The 17,416-nt window shown below is 50.2% G+C and overlaps 1 protein-coding gene across 2 annotated transcripts in view; it reads right to left on the bottom strand.

Moving 5' to 3' along the window:
- Nucleotides 1-9,431: 9,431 nt before the first annotated feature.
- The window catches only part of LOC101942371 (trypsin-3-like), a 36,312-nt gene continuing 28,327 nt past the window's right edge, over nt 9,432-17,416 (bottom strand). For both annotated transcript variants that reach the window (XM_065575432.1, XM_065575431.1), the window contains exon 6: nt 9,432-16,823. In XM_065575432.1, coding sequence (XP_065431504.1) covers nt 16,671-16,823 — 153 coding nt within the window. In that variant the 3' untranslated portion in view covers nt 9,432-16,670. The remainder of the gene's footprint in view (nt 16,824-17,416) is intronic.

The following is a 17,416-nucleotide window of genomic DNA, read 5'->3' as shown; positions in this document are numbered from 1 at the left end:
GAATCCATTAATGTAAATTGCTTTGAGATCCTGGGGTGAAAGGCAATATAGAAGAGTCAGACCCCGATGCTCCCCTTCCCTGCAAACCCTACAGTAATTTCACTTGGAAATATGTCTTCTGCCTGTACTGAACTGCTGTTATACAGCTATCATGTTCCACCTCAGAGGTGGCTGCATTTCAGTGGTGGATGACGTGGTTCCTCTTCGTAAATCTCTTTAGGATCCGTCACCAGCACAGATGCTACTGTGTGGGTGTATAATATGTTGCTTTAATAAGGCCGGGGGCCCAAAATGGTCAGTGCGTCTGTAGCCTGAGGGAAAACCCAACACAGCACACGGGGCTGGGAAGTGAGTCAGCAAGGATAACAGAGTTGGGGCCATTATCCACACGCAGAGGGAATTTGACAGCACTGTCCTCTGCACGGGACATGATAACCCATCACCTGGGTGCTGACACATTCTGCGTCCTAGGAGTCTCTCTCCTTTGACATTAACGAGGACACCAGAGGTGGGGATGACACACAGGCAGCAATTTGGCCCTGTAGAACAGTGCAACAAATACTGGAAGGCACTCACTGTTCCTTACCTCCGGATCTGGCCTCTCCTCTACACAGTTCAAAGGAGGCGAAACTAGTCAGCCTCGTGCCCATGAGTGGAACTGAGCCTCCAGGGCCAGTGCTTGCAGACTGATAAGAGTAAGAACCCATCGCTGCTTATCAGCTGCGGCGCGAATGGCTTTGCAGAAAGGAGATGCCACGAAACTCGACCTGGCAATAAGCTTTCTGAGCATACCCAAGCTGGTGGCAGGATAGCACCTTCATCAAAGGGGGCTTCATTCATCAAAGCCGCGACTAAGGGAATATGTCTTCGACCCAATGCAGAGTTCTGTGCGTTTATGACTTTATTGATTACGCATTGATCAGAGCATTGGCTTTTCCCTCTGTCAGCACTTCTTCGGTTGTCAATAAGATCTTTCCCCAAACTAGAGCTTGGGAACATTGCCCTTGGGGCTCGGTCTTTGGCGGGGGGGAGGGGGGCATTCCAAAGGATTTTAATTTTAAAGCCAGAGTTCGGGGTGTTTCTTTCAACATTGCTTTAGCGAGGAATGTGTCTTGAAAGTTGTTGGCGGCCTTCAGGGCTTCACCCTTGGCCTGCAGGGGAAAGAACCACCTCAGATCCTCCCTTGCTTTGCAGCACCCCCCAGTGTGTGGTAAGTGTACTTATCTCTTGCAATAGCCTCCATTTTCAAGTGACACCATAGAGGGGACTGGTGCTGAGCCCCCTGAAGACATCCTTTTAAGGGCCCCTAAATTACTAGTGCAAGGTAAAACTCCCAGGACTGGATTGCCTGCTCCAGTGGGGGGAAAACCCATGGGGAGGGAACCATGGAAGTAAACTCTACTCTCCCATGTTCCCCACAGAGCATTTCCCCAGCCTTCCTCTCTCTGGTGGGAGCTGCTAGGGGATGTCTGCAGGGTTCCAAGGCTGCACCCCCACTCCCAACCCCATGGGTCTTGAGGCTCTGCAGGGCTAGCTGCTGCTGTGCTGGTTCGTCTCTTCCAGGGAGCACGGCTCCTGTTGAATTGCCTGGGTCCCTCTACACTTGCCTGACTCTACTCAGCCAGCCAGAGACAGCAGGTCCACTCCCTTCCAAACACCTCCTCCCACCCACTGGGCTAGGACTTATTTCAGCATTACACAATGAAACACTGGGGAAGACTCGGGTTATCAAAGAATCAAAGCAGGGATCAAGCAAATCTATGTTGGAGAAATGGCTGCAGTCAGAACGCAGATGTTCCCACCGTGCTTTAAGCTACAGAATATGCACTGACCACGTTCCTGTGGTTATGTATGGAGTGTCCGTGTGTATCCAGTAATAATTATTAGTGTATTATTATTGTTCTGCTGGAGGGTATTGATAGCTGCCAGGCAGTAACCAAGAACTCCAATAGAGCATCAAAGCAGGTAGCAACCCTCCAGATCCCAAGCACCACAGGATTACCACTGCAGCCAGAAAGCCAGATTTTCTTGCAAGATCACTGTAGCAGCTGGAAAAAGTTGAAAACCTATCTGCATTTGACAAACAAGAGATTTTGAATTATTCCTTTGGAACAGCGGGAGGGAGGGTAGTACAGACAGATCTGAGTTCGCATGTTATCTCTGGATTTTGCCAGTGGGCAGCTTAAGCAAAAGGAAGGAAGTCATTTCCCATGTCGCCAGCTTTTTGGTGTGGAAGAGAGAAATAACATGGTAATTACATAGCCTGGCTCTTGCTGGTGCTCCAGCTACCACTGTGACTCTGTGATGTTTCTATCCGCTGGTGGAAATGAAGAGCATTGACAGGATATTTGTCCCCAGTGAACTAGCATGCCCCGTGGCACCTTCTAACACACACGCCACGTGTTGCCTTGCCCCCTTTGGAGCAGCCTCTGCCCCGGCTACTGCCTTGTGCTTTCCAGGGTCAGTGAGATGAGTCCGGGCAGCAGGACTGCACTTAAGTGACTTCCTTGCACTGTTGTAGTTAAAAACCTTCCAAGCATGATCAAAGGTTTGCAATATGGCTAGTCGCTCTTCTGGAAGCTGTGGTCACGCGTCCCTGCTGGGGAAATGCACTCATGAAAAGCCAGTAATAGTAACCTTGACTCCAAATACAGGCAGATTAGTACCTGGTATAGCTACGACCTTTGGGATAGAGGCACAGTGAGAAAAATGGGTCCTTTTTTGGCCCATCTGTCTTCCTTTGACATTCCAGGACCAGGGACTGTCCAGAGAATCCAGGGTTACATGAAGCTGGCAGTAAGATTAGCCACCAGCAAGCTTTGCAGGCCTGGGGTGGAAAAGTTTAAGTGACCGGCTTTAAAGTGGGTAGCAAGGTTGGGTTTAGAATTAGAGCTGGATGAAAAATGCCGATTGTTTTTCATGTGACATTTTGAAGAGGGAAAAAAAAGGGGTTGGGGATTTTTTTTTACAAATTTCCCATTAAAACGTTTGGTTTGTCTTTTACCTCCTCCCACCACCAAAAAAAGCTTTTGAAAAACTCAAACCCAACTTTTCTAGAAACCACAATTTTGCAGTTTTTGAAAAAATGTCATTCCCCCTACCCCCACAAATGTTTGGTTTTTCATGAAAATGTGGGAAAACTTGGAATGAAATTAAAATATTTGGTTTTGGGGGGAAAGGCCATTTTCTATTGGGGGGGGGGAGAGAGGCAGGAACTGACAATTTTCTACCAGTTCTAGTTAGATCCCACAAGAGTGCTGTGATACTGTTCACAGACACACTCTGTCTAGAGCTGCAGGAAGGAGAGCCCAAATCCATGACCTCGCTGGGAAGCTACTGAAGTCCAGAGAGTTTGGGGAGGGAAAAGGAATTCCGCAGGCTAACAAAAATCACAGGGCGGTAAGATTTTTTGGCTCCCAAGGACAGCATTCTATCGAGGTAGAGGTGTATTTGCGGACAATTCCTCATCGGGGGGGAGAGAGGGATAGTTCAGTGGTTTGAGCATTGGCCTGCTAAACCCAGGGTTGTGAGTTCAATCCTTGAGGGGGCCACTTAGGGAACTGGGGTAAAAATCTGTCTGGGGATTGGTCCTGCTTTGAGCAGGGGGTTGGACTAGATGACCTCCTGAGGTCCCTTCCAACCCTGATAGTCTATGATTCTATGGTCTAATATAGACAATAGGGACCAAGGAGCTGGTGCCAGAGACAGCACCCATAAGGAGCATGGCCTAGTGGTTAGAGCAGGGGAAAGGGAATTGTTTGCCTGGATCTGCAGCTGAGAGAGCACCCCGTTCTACTGCATCTTGTTTGATCTGCTGCTGAGAGGTTGTGGTGCGACTTCCATCATCGCCGGGAACATCTCTTTGCTGGAGGTTCTCCTGGGCCAAGGCGATGCCTTACTCCTGAGTGTGCCATTGTAACTCCCTTTACCTTCTCCCGGTGATAACCCAGCAATGAGGCGCTAAGTACTGACTGGAAATAGGCACTGTCCTCATCTCACCTGTTTCTCCTGGCTCAGTGCCCAGAGCAAAACATTGCTCCTCTCCTGTCCCACAGCCCCTCGCTGAGTTAATGTCAGAGCAGTGAGCAGGACACTGATGTTGGCAGAGTGGAATCCCCTAGGGCACCAGGCACTGCAGGCTGGAGAATGGCAATTCTATTCCAGGTCATGTTGCTGCACTTGAGTTACATAGGGAGCCAGGACTGTAACCCCACTGGGAGGAGGTAGTGCAGCCAAGCAGAGAAATAATCATTTAAAAGGACATAGATGCAGTGAGGTTCTGTATGGCACTTCTAATTTTCTTCCTCACTGGAGAACAATTGTCAAATCGTTTCCATCCAAACTGTGACCTAGTTTATGCAATTGTTACAATCTGGCTGGGACTGTTCTTGGCTTGTCTGACACCTGCCTTTCCCCACTCTGTCCCGGAGAGGTGAACCCCCAAAGCATTCACTGCGAGGCCCTGTAATAGTTTTGTTCTGATGGTGATTCATTAATTCAGCCGGCCAATGGAACACAATATAGGCCTTGTCTACACAGGGATGTTTTTTTTCAATATAAATTAAGGTGTGAACTTAAACTGGATTTAGTTATACCAGTATAATCCACTCATGTGGACATTCTTATTCCAGCATGAGAGACAGGGTGGGGGCAGTCTTGTCTAGTGGTTCGAGCACTGGACTGGGACTCAAGAGACCTGGTTTCTATTCCTGACTCTGCCACTAGTCTTCCTGGGTGACCTTGGGCAAGTCAATTCCCTGCTCTGTGCCTCAGATTCCCCATCTGTAAAATGGGGATGTGATGGGATCCCTAGGGTGCAGCCTGGGACTGTGGGACCATTGTGCCCCCTTAACTCCCTCACAATGCCTTGCTAGTGACAAGCAGCAAACCCCTCCAGGTTCTGTTATCACTCAGCACAACCACAACCACATGTGAAGCCCCACACCCAGCTGGATTGCATGAATGCTCCCAGAACCACTCATGAATCACCCAGAGAAAGGCACCAGCCAAATCCTCCCAGCTCCCAGCCTTGTACCTCAGGAATATACCATCTTGCACTGCTCAAGACGAGCAGTGCAGATTTATTAATTGGTTCACCACTTCATCAATGGAAAGTGGATATACACCAGCCTTTGCAAACCTGAGCAGATTTGCCAAACACTTCAGGCAAACTCGCTGGTAAAGATAAACAGTTAAACAAATGTATTGACTACAAAAGATAGATTTTAAGTAATTATAAGTGATAGGCAAAGAGTCAGAGTTAGTTACCAAAATAAAATAAAATATAAGCACGCAGTCTAAACTCTCAACCCTTTTAGACTGGGCAACATCTAGGCTAAGCACTTTTTCTCACCCCACTGGATATTGCAGTTCATAGTGCATAGATTTCACCCTTGAAACCTCGGTCAGTCTCCTCTGTTGGAGTCTTACGTCTTCTCAGGGTCCTTGTTGCTTGCAGCATAGGTGGGGGCAGGGGAAAGGCCAAGTATGAGGCCACTGTGTCTGTTTTATACCCTTAGCCCATGTGCTTGGAGAACACAAATCTAGGCATGTCTGGGGGGCATTGCTGAGTGCCCAGGCAAGGTTGAGCAATTCCCCTGGGGTGACCTTATGCAGGTGAGTCATTGTATTGTAGCTCCCTTGCTGGACAAGGGCTGTTGATGGGTTGTTTGACACCCTGCCTGGGCATTGGTTACTTGTCTCTGGGGAGCTACTATCTGGCTGATTCCCCAACTTACAGCCTGTTTTAGTGACAACACAATTCTCATAGCTTCATATGCATTCATGATATACATCTATGGATAGAAAAATGACTTTCAGCAGATCATAACGTTTCCCCTGATACCTCACACGGCCTGCTTTATATGCAAGATCACAGTTATATATAAGTGAGGAATATGGGGGTTACAGGGTGCTCCCCCAAGGTACAGAATGTCACAGGGAATAATTATACTGACCTCCTTTACAGAGCTTTTTGAGTCTACTGATGAAACGTGCATATAAGAGTTAAGTGTTGTCACTGTTATTATTATTATTTGGTTTAGCTTATGTTGCTCAGCAAGGAGGTTACGCTAAACCAAAAAACCCCACTCTAATACTGGAGTAAGAGCATCCACCCCGGGCTTATACCAATCACACGACATCGATTTGACTATTGAAACTTTCCCATGTAGACAAGCCCTTAATCACTAAATGCGGATGAATACTGCAGATGAGGATGCAGCAAGATTTTTTTTTAAATTACTAAATGCAATTCTGTTGTGAATGGCTCCAAAGAACAGTGTTGTAAGGTCCACAGGCTGCCCATCTCCTTCTGTTAAATTGTGTGTTCACCTAGATATGGTTTTTAATTTCCTGGGAGGAATAGGAGATAAGGTGACTGGCAAGGCTTCTGACGCTTTTTGTCAGCCCTTTTTATGAACATACTGCAAGGTTCCCCCGTCGACTTGCACCTGTTTTAGTGAGAAGATGGTGAGTCTGAATTTCAAATGTTTATCCCCCTATTCTGCAATCTGGGACCCCGAATGCTTGTTACAGGCACCAAGTTGGTGCCCAGATGCATGGCTGGGTGCCCTAATTTACACACCCGAGGTGAATGCAGCCCTGCGGTGGAAGACAGGGGCGCTGGAACAATACATACAGTGGGGGGGGGGGCTGAGAGCCATTGAACCAAACTGTAAACCTGGTATATGATGGAAACCACCTCAAGCCACCCCCCAGCATCCCTCATTCCAGCACCTATGATGGGAGAGATTGTAGCTATATTGTGTGCAGCAGGGAGCAACGTAGCATCCAATGGCTGTCCAGATTTCCGATTGCTAGCTACATCCCTGTTCTCAAAGCGATGCCGACATCAGCACTGAGAGGGAGGCGATGTTGCCAAGCGGTTACAGTAGGGAGCTGGGAGTCAGGATTCTGAGGTTCTGTTCCGAGCGGTGTGATTGGCTCCCTGTTTGGCTTTGGGAAAGGCACGTCGCCTTTTGTTGCCTCCATTTCCCCATTCCCCTGGAAAAAGGGGCTGAGGATGAATGTTTGGAAAGTTCTCGAGGATGGTAAAGCAGCAGGTGGTGTGATGGTTCTGGGTGCTGACAGTGCACAAGGAGTGGGGGGGGGGTGAACCTGGCTGAGATGTATATTGGGGTTTATCCCATTAAAACCAGAGGGGCAGGGAGGGGAAACAGCATTTGCCAACCGGAAAAGCAAGAACGGAGGAAACAAATATTATTTTCTAACATCTCTGAAAGTTTTACACGTGGGGGGTTCACGCTGCCAGCATCAAGCAAGCTTGTGTAAGCAATGCTTTCCCCGGATGGTCCAAATTGCATTCATGGCTCCACTTCTCCACAGTCCTAGCTGGCACGGGTGGATTAGGGTTTTGTGGGGCCCTGGGCCAGAGCAAGTGGGGGTCCCTCGCCACCCCTTCCACCTGCCGTTCCCCCTGACCCTCCTCCTCGTGCTGCTGCCAGGGAAATGGGGTCAGGGCGCGGGAGCTTGGCCCGACCCCCCACCCAGCACTCCTGCCTGGGAGCACGGGGTCGGTGCTTCAGCCGGGAGGGAGGGTCAGGCACCCTGACTCCTGTTCCCCTACAGGAGCGCTGCGTGGGCAGAGCAGGTCAGGACGCGGGGGCGCCCAGTGACTAATCCACCACTGCTAGCTGGCAGGGCTTAAGGGAGCCATGTCGGCAACAGATGGCACAGGCTTGGGGGTGGAGGGGGGCTGGGTAACACTGCTCAGGGTCTACACCAGAGCGGGAAGGTGTCATGTCCAGCACAGGTTGACATACTGCACTAGCTCTGGTCGACCCGGCATGCTAAAAACAGAAGCATACGTACAGAAGTGTACTTGGGGCGGCTAGCCCCGCCCACCGCTTGCGTTGCCATGGCTACACTCGATTTTTTAGTGCGTTAACTTGCTCAGAGCCGGCGTGGGTATGGCTCTCTCCGGCTGGGAATTCCACCTCCAGCTCGACTCAGAGACGTGCTCTACGCGGGTTTGCAGAGAGCCAGACCTGTCCTCCCATTCCTGTTAGTGAAAGACGTGGGTCTTGGGGCAGGGGAGGAGGGCGCACTGCACTGCATTGCACTGAAAGCAAAGACCCAAATGGCCCTGCCTGTTTGTCAGGCCCCAGCCAGTTAGCCTGGGAGAGGCGCGGTGGCAGCGAAGGGATTTAGAGCTATTTCACAAGCAGCAGGCACGAGGCTCGGACACCTGAGGGGCTGCTGTATTTAACCCCGCAGGTCTGGCTGCTTTGGAGGGCAATGCCTTGCTCTCCCCAGGGGCTTTGGAGTGACTCTCAAGCAAGCACGTCCTGGACAGTGCTCGGACTAAAACGGTGTGCAGGGGACCCTTCCTGCTCCTCCCAAACCCCACCCCACAGTCGCCGATGTTGTGGACAGGGCCTGCACTGCTTCGGTGGATAGAAGCAACAGCAGGTCCCACATGCCACCAGCCCCACCCACAGCCACAGAGGAGCCTGAGCTCCCTTAAAGGGTCCGGTCCCTGCTCCTCTGGCCATACTCCCTGCAGTGGGGTCACAGACGCTGAAAATTTGGAAACCAGAGAGACGTCCCTCCAGGCAGGAGCCTCCCCTGGGGACAGAGCTTCCAAAGGCCACTCGGACGGGGGAGGAACCCTCAGCCCCAGCCCTGCTCCACCAGACTTCGCCACCATCTTGCAGCCGCTTTCCAGCAGTGGCTCTGGCCAGGGCCGCCCAGAGGATTCAGGGGGTCTGGGGCAAAGCAATTTCGGGGGCCCCTTCCATAAAAAAAAGTTGCAATACTCTAGTAACATGTATTTGGAAATGTAAAAAATAACCAGTGAAATACATTCAAAAATTAATTTGTAATAATTTGAAAATACACGAAATACATTATTTAAAAACATTAAATGCTTTAATGGTATGTATACATTTGCAATTACATAATGGGCTGTCGCTGGGTGATGGTGATGGTTGGTGCCAATGGGCTGTCGCTGCCTGGGGGTGGCACTGCTGTTGCCCAGGGCTGGGTGGGGAGCTGGGCTCTAGGTCAGGGGGTGCCCGGCTCAGAGGGCTGGGCTCAGAGCTGGGGGTCAGGGCTGTGGGGGGATGGGGTCGGGGGGTGCCCGGCTCAGAGGGGCTGGGCTCAGAGCTGGGGGTCAGGGTTGTGGGGGGGATGGGAGGTCTGGCTCAGAGGGGCTTACCATGCCACTTACCCCCGCCTCCCCCATCCCCCGGTGCCTCAGCGCGCCAGGTCCAGGAGCGTCCCTGAACAGTGCTGCAGTGGCGTGACTCCAGCGGGGCCTGAGCTCCCGTCGCTCGGCCCGGAGCTCGCAGCCCCCCCCCCCTTACCACGCGGCTCTGAGCGGGAGGAGCTCAGGCCCCACTGGAGCCAGGCCACTGCAGCGCTGTCCAGGGCCGCTCCTGGACGCGGCACGCTGAGGCGCAGGGGATGGGGGAAGGCAGAGGTGGGGGGCAGCCTCTGACATTCTCGTGGGGGAATGCCCCACTTGCCCCTCCCGGGCGGCCCTGGCTCTGGCACACGCTGCTGGTCATTGGTAAGTGCTATCTGCCCCTCCCAGCAAAGCAGGGCAGGGCAGTGGGAGTGGGAGTGTATCTCCAATATCATGCTCACCCTCCCCCTCTTCTGGGACTCCACTCGTACTGTGGTTATTATTTCGGTCGCTGCCATGGCACCAGGCTTCCAACCAGCACACCCACTTTTGTCCCAGGAACAGACTACTCCAGCTCCCCCCATCCCCAGAACTCCACCGGGGATAACGCTAAAAAAGGCCCAACCGACTTGTCCTGCCCATGGCATGTGGTGAACTATATGACCTTTCCCCCTCTCCAAATGTCCCAGGGCACAATCCATTGCTTTGCCGATAGCAATCCACGCTGGGAAGAACTGTTCAAGGAAGTGCAATAAGAAACCAGGTCCCACCCATCCACTACCTATCCAATGTACAGGACCATTGCTTAGGCCTAGGCCTGAAGCAGGCAGCACAAAGCTACAATCAGCTAAAGGGAGCTCACTATTGAAATTGGTTGGTGAACAGGAAGACGAGTGGTCAAGAGCTGCTTGAGAACGCCAGAGGGAGGAAGCTCCAGAGGGAGGGAGCTCTCTGCTGCCATCTGCTGGTGAGCAAGGGGAAAAGGCTGAATGGACCAAGCCTTATTTGCATTTTTGTTAAGTGATAATTTGCGACATTTTGATAAAATTCAGTTAATTTTTAAATTTGGGAGGTGATGGAACTTTATTATTCCTTTTGTGGAACTAAATGACCAGTGAACAACACCAACTGTGCCTGTGAGGAGGGGTCACCCTGACCAGAATCGCAGTCTGGCATGATTGGGTAGTGGTGCCTGGGTTCAAATTAATGGGAAAGAGGTTTTTACTTTCTACTGACTACCTCTGGGGTATTAATATTTTTGTCAAGGTCCTATGTGCCACTAATTCATCAACAAACTATGGAAATGTGGTCTAGATGAAATTATTATAAGATCAGCGCATAATAGGGTGAAAAAGCATACTCAGAGAGTAATTACTGATAGTTTTCTGTCTAATTTGGAGGATCTATCTAGTGGTGTCCTGCTGGGGTCTCTGCTGGGTCTGGTACAATTCAACATTTTCATTAATGACTTGGATAATGGAGTGGAGATAATGGTTATAAAATGTGTGGGTGACACCGAGCTGTGAGGGGTTGCAATCCCTTTGGAGGACAGGATTAGAATTCAAAATTATCTTGACAAATTAGAGAATTGTTCTATAATCAACAAGATGAAATTCAATAAAGACAAATGCAAAGTATTAAAGAAGGAAGAATTAAATGCACAACTACAAAATGGGGGAAAACTGACTAGGTGTTAGTACTGCTGAAAAGGATCTGGGGGTTATAGGGCTGGTCTACACTAGGGGGAGGGATTGATCTAAAATACGCAGCTTCAGCTACGTGAATAGCATAGCTGAAGTCGAAGTATCTTAGATCGATTTACCTTGGGTCCTCAAGGCATGGGATCGACGGCCATGGCTCCCCTGTCGACTCCGCTACCGCCACTCACTCCAGTGGAGTTCCAGAGTCGACGGGTAGCGTGTTCGGGGATCAATATATCGTGTCTTAACGAGACGCGATATATCGATCCCCGATAAATCGATCACTATCTGCCGATACAGTGGGTAGACTGGACGTATCCATAGTGGATCACAAATTGAATGAGAGTCAGCAACGTGATGCAGTTGTGGAAAAGGCTTATATCATTCTGGGGTGTATTAATAGGAGTGTTGTACATAAGACATAGGAGGTAGATGTTCCACTCTACTCAGCACTGGTGAAGCCTCGGCTGGAGTAATGTGTCCAGTTCTGGGCACCACACCTCAAGAAAGATATAGAAAATTAGGGAGAGTCCAAAGGACAGCGCACAAAGTGATAAAAGGTTTAGGAAGCCTGACCTATAAGGAAAGGTTAAAAAAATGGGCATGTTTAGTCTTGAGAAAAGAAGACGGGGGGGGGGGGGGATCTGATAAGTCTTCAAATATGTTAAGGGCTGTCATAAAGAGGACAGTGATCAATTGTTCTCCATGTCCACTGAAGGTGGGACAAAAAGTAATGGTCTTAATCGGCAGCAAGGGAGATTTTAGGTCAAATATTAAGAAAAACGTTCTAACTCTAAGGGTAGTTAAGCTCTGGAATAGGCTTCCAAGGGAGGTTGTGAAATCCCCGTCACTGGAGGTTTTTAATAACACATTAGACAAACACCTGTCAGGGATGGTCTAGGTTTCCTTGGGCCTGCCTCAGGGCAGCAGGGGCTGGACTAAATGAGCCCTCGAGGGCCCTTCCAGCCCCACGTTTCTATGATTCTGTCATGCCTTGGAGAGCTGAAGTCGCTTTGAGGTAGTAGTCAGCATGGATGCATCCTTGAGGCAGATGATAATGCTGGCGGTTTGGGATGAGCCACCAAGAGAAGCAGGCTAGCTGAGGGACTCTGACAAGGCCTCCCTACCTAGCAGCAAAGCCATAATTGCTTCAGCTGGGATAGATGGTGGCACTCCCAAAGCAGCTTAGGCCACGCTTTCCTTAAGGTCTGGAGATGGACCTGCCCAAGTTCTGGTCTCTACCAACCCTGGACAACAAACTGTGAGTGGGGAGCAGTGGTGGAGGGAAATGGCTAATGCTACAACCGCTTGCCTCATTAGCCACTCACAACCAGGAGAAGATGCTGTGGAGGATGGGAGTCTTATCTAATAGATATTGTTAATTGATAAATTGCTGGCTTTCCCCAGTTCATTCTGTGCCCCCCTCCTCCCACACTTTAGCCAGAGACATCCTGCTTCATAGACATAGGAACAGAAGACAGGAAGGGCCAAAATCCTACAGTGCCCAGCTTCCCCTCTGTCCCACAGCAAAACTTTTAGATAGAGGAGGCTGGGAACAAATCATCTTTGTTGTTAGCCTGCCTCGAGTTCAGTGTTTCCATAGAGTTCTCATTCATCTAGGTTCTCTCCCATGTCCTGGCCAAATTCCAGCTCGGGTAATTGCATTCTGCCTCCTTATAGCCCCCCTATAGCTTCAATTTGCTTTGCTTCCTGCTGCATCAAAATGTTGACTTTGATGCTGTATGTTATTAACCAGCTGTTACGTTTCACAACAGCGGTGGCTACTTTTCAGGGCTGCACCAAACCGTTCTTGGGGCTCTGTACCGTTTCAATTTGCAAATTGCCTTGGGATTCTTAAAGTTGAAAGGTGCTTGTAGTGGGGCAGCTTCCCTGCTCCTGGAGAACAGGGGTTAAAGGCAGCCAAGTTTGGCTGATTGGGGAAGCAGCCACAGGTGTGGCCAGCTCAATGAGGGCCCAGCTGGCCCTGATAAGAGAGCTGTGGACCAGGAGCTGAAGGAGTCTGTCTCCAGCCTGTGAGGGAGAAGGGCCAGCTGCCTGGGTGGAAGGTACCTGAGGTGGAGCAGTGCTGGGGAAGGGTAAAGGGAGCTGGGAAGCTCCAGCCTGGTCACCCCCCAGGCTGTAGGCCTTGTTGAAGGCCTATGAAAGGTACTGGGGCTACAGAGGTGCAACCTGGGGATAGGCAGAGGCAGCAGGTCCTAACCCCTTGCCAATGATGAGTGGTCTTTACAGACTGCCGTCTGCCCCAGGGGGCGGGGGCTAGATGGTGACTGGCAGTAGCCACTGAGGCAAGGTGGGGTTTAGAGGGTTGGGGGTTCCCCTGTGAGGAGAGACCCAGAGCGTCGAGTTACTGCTGGGGCAGAACCCTGAGGTAAAGGTCACTAGGGTGTGGGAGGGACATGGGGCCAGCGGCAGGCGAGACACTGGCCAGTAGGAGGTGCTCTGTATGCTGGAAAAGAGTTAATTCCCAGACGACCAGCAGGAGGCGCCACGCCCGTGAGTCATCGCTTCGCTACAGTGCTGCTATAATCTTAAATGAAATATCAAATGTAGCTGTAGTGCTACCCGTTCCCCAAGGCAGGCTGTATTCACTTCACTTCAAGTATTGCAGTAGCATGTTCCAAAGACCCTCTTGGAACATCTTACAAGCAGCCCTTAGAAATCCAGCTGCCTATTCTGAACCCTTTGCAAATGTGTGAAGTGCATATTTTTTCTGCTCTCCCATGGGTGCTAAATTGGCTATGGATTATTCTGCACCTTCAGATCCATGCAAAAAACACCCTTCATAAATGGGACAGCAGGTGTGCAAAGATAAGGAGACAGGTGATTCCATTCTACATCTGCTGGCTGAGGAGAGAGGCTCCATTATAATGAGCATAATAAGAGTAAATAAATCCAAGAGCTCGTGAGTTCAGTACATCTGTTCTGAAGGAGGTTAGGAGGTCAGGCTGCTGCATATTTCCCACTGGTAGCTGAATCTCCTGACCTGTAACTCTAAGGAGCTCTTACATCATTCATTAATTTGTTCCATGCTGCTCTCTGTTTCCCATCCATTTCCCTTATGAAAAGAGGAGGCAGAATTTACCAGCAGAGAGCTGGCTAAGGCCCTGTCTCTGTTACCAGCAGGGGAAGGTTGACCGAGACAGGTGTGGCTGGCGTTATCCTTGCTGCCTTTGTGAGGCATTCCCACTTCATACCCCTTCACAAGATCCTGCTCTCTGGTGCCTAAAGCAGGACACATTGGACAGAGGAAATACATCAGAATGCAGTGCATCCACTTCCTCATTGTAAATCTGGGGAATTTTAGCATCTGGATTCTGACAAGTTATTGGCCAATACAAATAGTTCCATGACTCAGCTCAGACTTTGGGGTGGAGGTGGAGAAAGGGGGAGCAGGGTTCTCTGCCTCTAGGCTAAATATGTCCCTGGGTGTAACTCTGCTGAAGATATTGCTCTAACCACTAGGTCATGTGCCCTACCATAGCAGCTCCAGGTTCTCTGCCCTCACTGGAGGTGGTAGGGTTGCACCTGAAATGCACTGGTCCCTCTCTCTACATCCCATGGTCCCACCTATCCTGCCTGAAGTTTGGCTGATCCTTTTTTCCTTTTCAAGCCCTGAGCTCCGGCTGCTCCACACCGTTTCCTGAGGAGGAAAGAATAGCTCATTTGCCAGAGCCCATTTGACAGAACCCCACATGGTTCTGCCTGTTCCTCACCATGGCACACACGCAGTGTCGAAGCTAGTGACCAAAAAGTGTGTATTGTCACATGCAGTGCCAAGCATTAGCCCTCCACATTCACTTGCATGTGATTGACCAGGACCTCCAAACCCATAGCACAGCTCAGTGGGTGCAGTGCAGCGAAGGAAGGCAGGTGGCATCCTTGATGTACCCTCCATACAGTCAAAGGGCAGCGTGAAAGGAAAAAAATTGGCCTTCAAACTTTTTAAGAGGGGAAGCTTTGGATTTCCTGTCCCCATTGACTTGCATGAACTGCCCTTGATTTACAATGGGGATATGTCTTCACTGCAGAGTTAGCCCAGCCGGCTAGCACCTGGGTCTGAGCACCTGGCTTAGCCTAGCCCAGATGTGAGTGTCCCCACTGCAAACCCTTCTCTGTGTTAGTGTGTCTGCACTCCTGTGGGTGTCTGAGGGATGTCCCATCGTTCTTTCTGTTGAGGTGCTTGAGGATTCTTTCCCTATCAGTTATGGGAGACCTCATCTGCCCTTCGGGGGGATCTGTGGGAAGGCAGTGGAGGGCCATCAGGTTTGGCCTGCATCCTCACTAGACAGGCCATTCATCCAATTTTAAGCCGGATAGTCCTGTTTTTCTATGGTTTGTCCCTGTCGGTACTGAGACAAAACTGGAAGATGCCATTTTGAAGAGTGCGCCACTCTGCCCCTGCTGGCGTGATTTCACATGCACCGCGCGTGTGAGGTCAGGCTGTTGGGGTCATGCAGGCGGTGGCGGGCTGGTGCTGTTCCCAAAGTACCAGAATGCCCACTGTTCAGAGGATGCATCAGTGGCCGCCCCAATCCTTGCTGCAAAGTGGGCAGGTTCCAGCCCGACGGGAAGGGGGGCCCAGGTTCTAACCCTCCCCCTCGCCCCCAGCTGGGTCAGCTAGCCTGGGTTGAAAGAATCTCCAAACAGGTCAAAGGACAATAGAGGGGTTTGGACCAACACCCAGGTAAGAGCCTGGATTACTTGTGCAGTGCAGATCTACCCTAAGTCTGCATTTGTCCCAGTGTGTTCTAGGCCAGGTTCTGTTCCCATTTCCACCTGCACGGGCCTCATTGACTCATTGTGAGGACACCCTTGGTGTCTTGGTGGGTGTGTCTAGGGGGCACCGTCTGGCTCAGTGGGGTGTCTGCACTGCAGATTCATGCCCTGGGTGAACATCTTTAATCAGATTAGTCTGCTGAGGTGTATTCTGCTACCTAAAGTCCGGGTGGGGCAAAGGGGAGAACTGGCCCTACTGACTCCCTCAGGGAATAAATAACAAGGGTGGCTGGTATGTGATTGTGGTAGCTGCAGACCTGTCTGAGCTGGAGTCTTCTAGGCTCTGTTCGAAAGCCCATTGCAAGACTCCCTTTGACTTCAATGGGCTTTAGATCGGCCCATGGCGATGTTCTGACACAAAGGTTCAAAGGAAAAACCTTCCCTGAAGCAGCTTTAATCGTTCAGTACCTGAGCCAGGTCTTCATAATGCCACCCGACAGGGGAGAGAATACACTAGTCATTAATCATGGCCAAGTTCCGGGCATAGCCAGCTGGTGAAGACAGCAAATCGCTCAGCTAATATTTAAAAGGGAAGTGACTTTGAGCTTATTTTGATACCAGGAACATTTTGTGCTCAGAGATGGATCCTTCCCCCACTCCTGGCTGTTTGATCTATTCAGTGGTTTTTACTCCACATTGCGTTTCTTTTTCTTTCCACCTCTCTGGTGGCTCTTAATGAAGTTAAAATGGGTTCTATTAATCCTTTGCCTGCGATCCCTTCTGGTTTTTAAGTAACGTTCAGCCCCCGCATGTTTTCACAATCCTAAACCTGTGGAGTTATTCTATTTCCATTAAAGGCAGAAATCAGTGTACCTGACGCAGAATTTGAGAGGCATATATACTCCTTGCAAGAGAGTGCTTTTTACAAAACACCACCTCTCTTCTCCCCCAGGGCAACTTTCAGAAGGTCCCAGGAGGGCTACATTTGAAAGAACTTCTGTTTCTTTTTCATCACAAGTTTATTTGCTCAAAGCCGGGAAGGGGCAGTGGAAGGTGCACGTTGAGAAGACACAGAGCGGCCGCTATTGGCGCCTAAAGATGGTTTTGTAAATCCATTTCTGAAAGTTGGCTACTGCGGTGTAAACACCTGGGTACCTGGGACTAGCACAGCTGTTCCCCCAGGACACAATCCCAAACACTCGGCCCTCGCACACCAATGGCCCGCCAGAGTCCCCCTAGAAAAGAAGCAGACACAATAAAGGTTGTGGTTTTCTAAAATGGTTTGGGGGTGACCTTTCCATCATAGTAATAAACACCTTTCTTGTCTAGGAACAGGAGGACCAAGAACGCTCTGGGGCAGATTCTCCATAGCCCTGTACTATAGGTAGGCATTTCACCAGTGCAAAGTATGCACAAAATGCTACTGAGTCAGAATAGTGACAGCCTCTTTGCACTGGTGAAAGGTGCATGGTAATGAGGAATCAGGCTCCTAGATTACAGTCCATATATTTCTGTGCCTGAAGCCCAGAAGACTTAGGCAGCCTGGAGGGAAATCAGAGATGGATTCTCTGCTGGATTCTCTATGCCATTGATGTCAAAGTTTTGCCTCTTTACACCAGCAAAGAATTTGGCCCCATGAATTTAACTTAACGCATTTCCCACCCAGTCCTGACAGTCCCGTTCAATGGAAATTGCACCTGACCTTTTCCCAGGGCAGCACCCTTGCCAACCGATGGAAGAGTTTTCTTACAGGACGCTAGAGAGACCCATCAAAACTGGGACTGTCCTGCCCTCTCAGAGACAACGCCGGAATCCCAGAGAGATTTAG

This window comes from Chrysemys picta, chromosome 21 (assembly GCF_011386835.1).
Source record: "Chrysemys picta bellii isolate R12L10 chromosome 21, ASM1138683v2, whole genome shotgun sequence".
Classification (NCBI taxonomy): Eukaryota; Metazoa; Chordata; order Testudines; family Emydidae; genus Chrysemys; species Chrysemys picta.
The sequence above is the reverse complement of the archived record's forward strand: the minus strand, read 5'-3'. Positions and strand labels throughout refer to the sequence as shown.